This window comes from Chelonoidis abingdonii, chromosome 2 (genome assembly GCF_003597395.2).
Source record: "Chelonoidis abingdonii isolate Lonesome George chromosome 2, CheloAbing_2.0, whole genome shotgun sequence".
NCBI classification, from domain to species: domain Eukaryota; kingdom Metazoa; phylum Chordata; order Testudines; family Testudinidae; genus Chelonoidis; species Chelonoidis abingdonii.
In genome coordinates, this window is record NC_133770.1 from 94,991,172 (window position 1) to 95,000,446 (window position 9,275).

General features: G+C 36.5%; 1 protein-coding gene across 4 annotated transcripts in view; it reads left to right on the forward strand.

Annotated features, from left to right (window-relative positions):
• SEPTIN7 (septin 7) overlaps window positions 1-9,069 on the forward strand; it is a 145,915-nt gene extending 136,846 nt beyond the window's left edge. For 3 of the 4 annotated variants that reach the window (XM_032785457.2, XM_032785458.2, XM_075062588.1), the window contains 4 exons: window positions 175-195; window positions 3,204-3,339; window positions 7,355-7,494; window positions 8,059-9,069. In XM_032785457.2, coding sequence (XP_032641348.1) covers window positions 175-195; window positions 3,204-3,339; window positions 7,355-7,494; window positions 8,059-8,098 — 337 coding nt within the window. In that variant the 3' untranslated portion in view covers window positions 8,099-9,069. The remainder of the gene's footprint in view (window positions 1-174; window positions 196-3,203; window positions 3,340-7,354; window positions 7,495-8,058) is intronic. The other variant, XM_075062589.1, reaches the window with a different exon arrangement.
• The last annotated feature ends 206 nt before the right edge of the window (window positions 9,070-9,275 follow it).

Here is a 9,275-nt window from a genome sequence, read left to right on the forward strand (position 1 = left end):
ACCAGCTTTAACTAACAATCTTTCATTTTACTGTGGAAAATTTGCTTTTAGGGGAAAAAAACAAATTTTAATTAGCTTTTTTAGAATCTATAATGAATTTGCTTTTTAATTACTGCTTTTTAGTTTTTGTGGTTTCATTTAAGCATGCTAAGCCTCTGTATTTTTGTTTTTTAGATTTGACACAGTTGAAGGCATGTAAGTGGTTATTTAAATTTTTCCAAAGACTTCAGACAAAAACTCTTTAAACACATAAGACCTTTAATGTTAAGTGTTTCAAAATTTAAGTTTTCCTGTTATTCAGCTTCTGCATCTGATTTTACTTTAGTGCTTTTTGTTCTAAAACTGCTCTAACATTTTAGATTAAAAGTTATAAATATCTTCAGTGACAAATATTCTTCATAGAACACTCCCTCTTACTTTTCAAAGATTTCGGTCAAATTGCATGAGAATAACAAAGACTGAAAGATGTATGTAAATTATGTAATTCACCCAGATTGGCTCTACAGTCTCTCATTAGTTCCAGAGTAATAGTTATATTAGTGCCTATTGAGAATTTAAGTAATGAAAAATCCACATCTCTAAATTTCCAGCTCTTTAAGGAGGGGTTAAACTGGCAAACTTGTAAGTGTAGACACATTCATTTGACTATGGTTTATCATACAAATGGCTTGCAGAGGTTCCACTTTGTGTATATATAGAATAACATAAACTTTCTCTAAACCTTAAAGAGTTAATATTAAACATATATATTATTTTATATGTGGAGGGTGGGAGTGTTCCTGATGCTTTCTTGGACTTCATTTTCCTTTGTGCTTCAACCCCATTAATTTCTCTAGACATTGCTTATCAGAATGAGAACTGTGTACTGATCCACTCGTAAAGAACTCCATAGTGGATATTAACTTGCTAGCTTACTGGAACACTCCAGGGAGGCTAAGACTTCACATTTTGTGGGAAATCTGAACAATTTTCTTGAAAACATGACTTGAAAGACATACCTACTCAATTCTTAGGTTCTGGTGTCATTAGGGAGCCAGTTCTATTCCCATTTGAAGTCAGTGGGGGTCTTGGCAGTGACTTCAGTGACAGTAGGACCGAGGCCCCTAGGTCAATGGTACTTTACATAGAATAGACACTTTAAAACTTTACGTGTCTCTCAAAGAAAGGTATGTTAATATCTTCAGGAAGTTAAATTTTGTAATATTTTGACAATGTGTTTGTTTAAATAGAAACACTACTACTCAAATTCACTAAAACATTACACCTGATGTTGCACACTCCTCTCATGAATTGGTTTTATGTATTATTGTACTGGGCTTGTAATAGAACAGTTCTCTAAGTTACATGCTATTTTCATCAACAAAAGGTACAGATGCTAACAATCATCCTTTGTACAGTAAAAGTAAATCCTGAATTTGGAGTAGGATCAGTTTCTATTTGCAGTCTAGTATTCTGCTAACATTTGGTGTGCTGCTCTAAATTTTGCAAATCTGTTCAGATACATCTCAAATATCTAAAATTGTCACCTTTTGAAGCACATATTTGAAAATACTGGAATCTAAAAACTGTTCAGTTGGCCTCGATTTTCATAGGATGCATTTCATTTTCACTTCATTAGTGGCAATCTCATATATCTGAGTTATACATAAAAAATGAGCTATGAACAGTCAAAACAATTCCCAGACATATTTGACCCACCGTCCATTGCACTGACTACACATTTTTAACCCTATTTCCCTCTCCTAAAAGAATGAGTTGCAAGTTTTGAATGAAAGGGGCACTGTATATTAGAAATGCTTTACTCTATCTCAGATACTTTTAGGAGAATTCTGAAGCATAAAGCACATTGAAGCACGAAAAGCAGATACTTTATTTCTGATGTAATCATACCTAGAAACTCCAAATACAGTTTGCTTTCTTAGATGAAGTTTGGACCATCTTAGATGGATAGACATTCCCTGCTCATTTATCATTTTTGTTTTGTGTGTGTGTGTATGTAAATATCCAAGAAAGTGATAACACAAGCAGATGTGTGTGCGTGTGTGTTTATATTATATTACTACATGCATATGCTAGTTAGAGATCATTTTTTCAAATGTTTTTTAAAAACATACATGTTCAGGCTGAAATTTGTTCTGGTTGTTCTTAATGTTTGAGTACCAAAAACATTACTCTTACAAGGGGCTGAGTGTATACATTATCTTACCATTAGCCAGAAAGAGTGAAATATATAATCAGTATATGCTGGATTCTACAGAACATTGAAGACTATACCATTTCTAAAATGCTATTTTAAACTGAGTAGCAAGATTAGTAAATCAGTTGCCTGAAAGTGTCTGGAAAAAATTAAAAACATGTATTTGAATTAGGCACATTTTACAAGCAAAATATTCCATGCTAATAACACTTCCACAAATAAATCTGAAGTCCAACTGCTCAAAACCTCTCAAAGTTGCTGTGCGTTCAAAAGAATCAGCACAGGAAAAGATTGTATTTAACACAAAGCTAAAATTATGAACTTAAATTTATTTGATAATTCTCTTAGAAATTAAGATTTAAAAATCAGTTTCTCTCTACCTACAACACTTTCTTTCTCTTGCTCTGTTCTAGTTTAAGGCTATCTTTCCATTTTTGTGTGCACAAGTATTTTGGTGATTGGAGGGGCTGTAGTGTTGGAAGATCACTAGGAAGATGCCACTTTTATTTTTGAGTTTTCGTTGCTGAATTTTTCCTGATTTGACTTTCCACTAACGCTGTGGTTCTCAACCTATTTACCGCTGTGGGCCACATCCAATACTACCTCTGTTGCCCTGAAGACGTCACATGGGCTGCAGCTCTGTGCTGATTGGGCCCCAAGCAGCCCTTGGGCCACAGGTTTAGAACCACTGCCCAAGCAGTTCTATTAAAGGTAGTAAGTAAAGAATTCTCAACATATGACTGAATTATATTTAATTCAAATTTAAATATAAAAAATTTAAGATGTTGACACTATGAAATAAATTCTTTTTTCATAGTTTAACATTGGTTTGATCGAACATATGCAATCTTCTGAAATTATGAAAATTTAACTTAAGATAGAGGCACATGCAAACTCATCATTCCATTTAATGTCTTGTTTTTTGGTTGCCTTGCTTTTCAGTGTCATCTTGTATTGCAAAAAAGATTACTTTCTTATTGATTAACCTGCTCTGGGTTTATGGCAGGAGCCCTCTGGCACAGATGGAAGAAGAGAGAAGAGAGCATGTAGCCAAAATGAAAAAAATGGAGATGGAAATGGAGCAGGTCTTTGAAATGAAGGTCAAAGAAAAAGTTCAGAAACTGAAGGACTCTGAAGCTGAGGTAACTAAAATGTGTATTAAATGCCAATAACATGCTCAGTGCTGACCAACGGAGAGAAAATCCTTTCCTCAAAGACAGTGTAACATACACATGTTCTGGAGGTTCCCTCATGGCTCCATATTAAGAATATAACCTTAAATTAGAATTTAAATGAAACTCTCACTAATAATTATCCAAATTGCACTATTTAAATAAAGGAGGCAAGCATGTATTTTCAAGATAACTTTCATATTTAAACATCCCCTCGTTTCACTTCCATAATCATAGCATGCTAAAAATCTCTCTAGTCTCATGTCTGTCTTTGCTCTAAAACATTACTTTAGACTTTAGCTAATTTATGCACTATATAATGTGAATCTTTTATCAATAATAAAGCCCTTTCTTGAAATCCTTTGACTACTCTGCCATAATGCCTGTAACAAATCAACCAGTTCATGATGGTTAGCTTAAGGAGTAGACAGGTATTGCTTGCAACCGTTTCAATTTTTGTGACTTTTAAAAATTGCAAATCTATATAAAAATTGTATAATTTGACTCACTCACCTCTCGTGTCCCTTTGTATGTCAATTGTTTTAGGTTGTAAACTCTTCAGAGCAGACACTGGGCTAGTCTGTCATACAACGGCTTTGCCAATATAGCTAAACCAGCAAATCCACCTTCTGGAGACACAGCATATACTGGCATAATGACTGTTTGCCAATATAAGCTGCAAACAGATGTTTTTGCCGACAGCTATCTGTCGGGGCATGATTCTTTTTATTTTATTTTATTTTATTTTATGTTGTCGTTTTTTTAACCACAGAGCTTACTGACATAGCTATGCTGGCAAAACTTTGTAGTGTAGACCCTGGGCCATTACTTACTTATACAGTTCTTAACACAGTGGGGTTCTGATCCTGATTGGGACCTATGGGCACAATTGTAAAAACAAATCCAACAAGTGGATTTTGTAGCTCTGCTAGGAGGCAGCTTCTCCAAAGAGGCCTGGTACAACAACCATAGCTGCAAATTAAAAAAATCTTAGCTTCCTGTAGGCCTTCTTGGAGTACTAAAAGCAGTTATAGAACCCCTACCAGCCGCTCTTTGAGGAGCCAAGGAGGCTGGCAGGACAATGGGAGAGAAATGGACAGTGATACCCTGCTACTCTTCACTGTCCAGCCCTGTTGTCCTTCCCTCACTACCCAAACTCTCTTCTGTTACATACTCAGTCACTAAAGTCTGCTTCCATAACCTCTCTCAACTCATATTGCCTTCCCAGTGTATGCTTTCTGCTCCCTATTGAACTTGTAAACATCTACAAAATTAAGTTGTACAAGTTCAAAGACAGCAGAGGGGGTATATACAGGGAGATTTGAATTGGGTTCAGGGAGTATGTCTGAGTACTTTAGGATGAGTGTACTATGGCCCTGGTGCAAGAAAACATCTTTCAGGACACGGGTCATGGAGGGAAGAGATGTAGAAGACCTGGAGCATGAAGAAAGCTGTACTGGACATGTGTGTGGAAAAGGCTGGAGGGTTAAAGAGAACATGGGCTACGTGAAAGGAGACAAAGGCTACGTCTACACTACAGGATAAATTCGAATTAGCTTAAACCGATTTTATAAAACAGATATTATAAAGTCGATTGTGCACGTCCACACTAGGCACATTAATTTGGTGGTGTGCGTCCATGGTCCGAGGCTAGCATCGATTTCTGGAGCAGTGCACTGTGGGTAGCTATTGTAAAATAATGAGGCCAATAATGTCGATTTCCGTCCACACTAACACTATTCCGATTAGTAATATCGATTTTAGCGTTACTCCTCTCGTTTTGTAGGAGTACAGAAATCGATTTAAAGAGCCCTTTAAATTGATATAAAGAGCAGTGTAGTGTGGACGGGTGCAGCATTAAATCGATTTAATGCTGTTAAAATCAGTTTAACAGCATAGTGTAGACCAGGCCAAACATAAGAGTGACAAGGGGTGTATTCTTTATTCATGTTAAACTTTGCACACCTTGGTACACTTTCAACATGGATAAAAGCACGGACCCACCTACAGATCAGCACAAAGTCTTCAGGAGAGAGCCCTGCAGAGATTGGCTGTTTTACTATGGTGGACTCTCAAAGGCCTTATCAGAGCATATATTGTTATATCACAGTTGCATTTTAACTTTTGCTAATAGTCCTGGAACGTGCCCCCCGCCTCATTTTTAACATAGTTATGGTTTTTAAAATTATATGGTTGCTTGTCAATACAGTCGCGTAGAATCAAGAAAATCACCAGTTACATCAGTATTGATATCTAAACCAACCACAATTTGCATCATACCGCCTATACCGTAATATCAAGACGTTCCTGGCTTCCATTTTATATACAGTTGCCCACAACACACAAAAAGAACAGGAGTACTTGTGGCACCTTAGAGACTAACAAATTTGAGTATAAGCTTTTGTGGGCTACAGTCCACTTCACAACACACACTAATTCCTAATAGGCATACTCAAAACACAACCTTAACCGTAACTTTTACTTCAGTTTGGGAAGAATTCGTTATGTATTTAGATATGCTTTTACATTCTGTCAGCAAAGATACCTTAACTTTAAGACTGAGTTGTGAGAGGTGTGTGCATTCTAAATGGCTCTGATAGTACATTAGCAACCATTACTTTGTTCAAGTGTTGTATGTGGGATATAATATAGGTTAAAGAACAAGGCTGCAATACTTTATTTATATAAAGTTCTGAAACACTTCTGTTTTCAGTGAGATTGAATGCTGAGAGATTGTTTGGCAAACAAGTAGAGGAAGGGTGTTCTGAAGTGAAATCAAGTGTGAAAGCAAGAGACAATGCAAGGGTCATTTGGGAAGGAGGCTTGAGAGGAACACAGACAGCAGGTGAAGGGTAGGAGAAAATAAGAACAGCAATGTAAATACAGATTGGGCTTTGCACAGCTTTGAAAGTAAGAATTAAAAGCTTGTATCTGATATCAAAGGGGAGAGGAAGCCAGTGAAGGGAGTCAGGCCTGGTCTACACTTATAATTTAGGTTGACATAGCTACAGCACTCAGAAGTGTGAAAAATCCTCACCCCTGAGACCCATAGCTTTGCCAACCTAGTCCCCAGTGTAAACACAGCTAGGTGAATGAAAAAATGTTTGTTTGACATAGCCAATGTCACTGGAGGAGGTGGAGTTCCTACAGCGATGGAGAAACCCCTGTTTTTCTTGTAGGCCCAGTCTTCACTATGGGGTTATGCTGGCACCATGAGGGGTAGTATGGTGGACTTTTGAATCAAGAAGGGAGTGGAGGCAGGGGAAGATGAATAGCTATTGCCGGTGACATGTCCAGAGGATGTCAGTCATTTAGGTCCTATCTAGACTAGGGGGAAAGGTGGTGTTTTTAAAACATGTTAGCTAACACATTTTAACATGTTTTTAAACACCACTTAGCAGCTAGTAGAGAGAGGTTTTAACACCTTGACTCTATGCTCTCCCTGCCCCCAGAGAGACATTATAGAACAGGTTATCAGTCATAAAATTCTGAGGAGGAGAGTGGTCTGCTTCAAAAGCAGTAGATCTAGCATGAAACTGAAGAGATTCTTCTACTGATTGTGTTTGACTAGGTGGCTGGTTGGCTATGATCAATGTTTATACTGTTCTAATCATCTTGTTGCTTTGTGCTCCCCGTCTGTCTTAAGCTGTTTTTTCCTAGTCTTCTGCTTGGAATGTAAGCTCTCTGGGCCAGGGACCATCGCTTTTATGATTGTATAATGGGATTGTGGCTTTGAGGCATTAGAGCATTATAGATTATAAAGGCAGGAGGTATAGTCCGCATGCTCGAGAAGTTTGGAGGGAAGATGGTGAAGATAGGTAGAAGTGGTCAAGAGTGGAATCAACAGTTTTGGTCTCTAACCAGGGTCCTCAGTTAGTTACAGTAGCTGATGTGGCATACTGTACAATACAACTTCTAATCTTCTTTCTAATGTTGCAGTGTGTGTGTGCAGTTTTTGACTATGTACTTTGCCTCAAATTCTTAGCTTCAACGACGCCATGAGCAAATGAAAAAGAACTTGGAGGCGCAGCATAAAGAATTAGAGGAAAAGCGCCACCAGTTTGAGGATGAGAAAGCCAACTGGGAAACTCAACAGCGTATTTTGGAACAACAGAATTCTTCCAGGTACGTAGGATTTTTGCTGAAGTTGTTTGTATCTAATGTTCCACATGTTCTGTAATAATTATTAAAAGAAAATACATCTCTACACAGCTTGACCATCAACATTTTTGCTTGGCCTACTCAAAATAGTGAAAATGTCACACTGCTTTTTGGTATATATGAGCATATTTTGGAAACGAGGAGAACCTTAGCTTCTATAGCAGGCAAACATGTTCAGTACTTACTAAATAAAACCAACCTCAACAGGTACCATTCATCACTGTAGGAAAACTTTATTAGAATTTGAAGGCTGATTTAATTTTACTTACTTTTTTCCTCGGCTTTTATTTGAGGGGCTGGGAACTCAAACATCTGACTGAAAGCCATCAGTTCTTCCATCTCCTGAAAGTAGGAGTGTAATGGCAAAATTATTGCTATGCCAGTGCTGTGTGTGTAGTATGCCAAGGAAAATTCCTTCCTGTGTCTAAAATAGGACAGCTGAAAATTGCATATTTTAAAAAGATATACATAATGTGCTGAAATTTTTGGCCATAAAATGTTTTTATTTTAAAATTTTTTTCTTCTTAGAACCTTGGAAAAGAACAAGAAGAAAGGGAAGATCTTTTAAATACATCTATTGACCACCAGTTATGTATTAGTCGCCAATATGCCAGCCTGGACATCAGTGTTCGTTGGATCCATTTGACCAATTTTGCACCAGTTGTATCCATAACTATGGATTTAACAGCATGACAAATTTTTTGTTAATTTTGATGGAGATTGAGATGCCTTGAATTGTCTAGGATGTTGTGTACTTGGAAAAATAACAGCTCTAAGTACTTTTTCCTTTTTTTAAAAAAAAAAGTCATTTTAACACACAAACATTTTACTGTTGTACAATCATGTTCTGGTGGGGTTTTTTTGTTTACAGGATATTCCAAAATACAAGGACTCTGGAAGGTTTTCAGTGAGGATAAATTGCCATAATATGATACAAACTATGCTTCTCTATTATAATACAAGAATTCCATTCAGTGCAGCATATACAATAATGTAATTTAGTCTAACACAGTTGCCCTATTTTTTGACACTTCCATTGTTTAAAAATACACATGGAAAAACAAACGTATAGGCTTACAGTGCACCTAAAGCTTTTTATAACAACCCTTCTTTGTTTTGGATTCTTGAAATATATGCTATCCTCATTTAGTAACGTCTTTAGCCAGAAGAATTTCATTACTGCTTCATTTTTGTAATAACATTTAATTTAGATATTTTTTCATATATTGGCCCTGCTCAATAGAATATAGCTTCTTTCATATGGTAGGAACCAGTGAGTAAATCTTTCCTTTAACTCCCTTTTTACATTTTATGGTAAGTAGCAGGAAAATGCATTTATAGGTCATTTTTAGGCAAAATTGCGGAGTTAACTACCAACCTGTTTCTACCTGTGTGCAGTCTTTCTTTATTTTACTAGAAATGGGAATCATGGCCTCTTGAAAAAGTCACCATTTTGCATTTAGCTGTATTCATATACTGCATTTCTGTATTTTTGTTTGTATTGTAAAAATTCACATAATAAACAATGTTGTGATGTAACCTGCTGATGTGTGATATGCTTTCAAGAAATTGCATAGCAAAGTATTCACTATGGGAAATATTGCAATGTAACCACGCTTAGATATAAAAATTAACTTTGCATTTAGTCTGTCTATATGTCAAGTTATCAGTTTAAGGGCTGGATAAGTGTATTCAATCTGTGGGTTATTGACCTAATAAAACATGTTTAAGTGGCTCAGTACTAT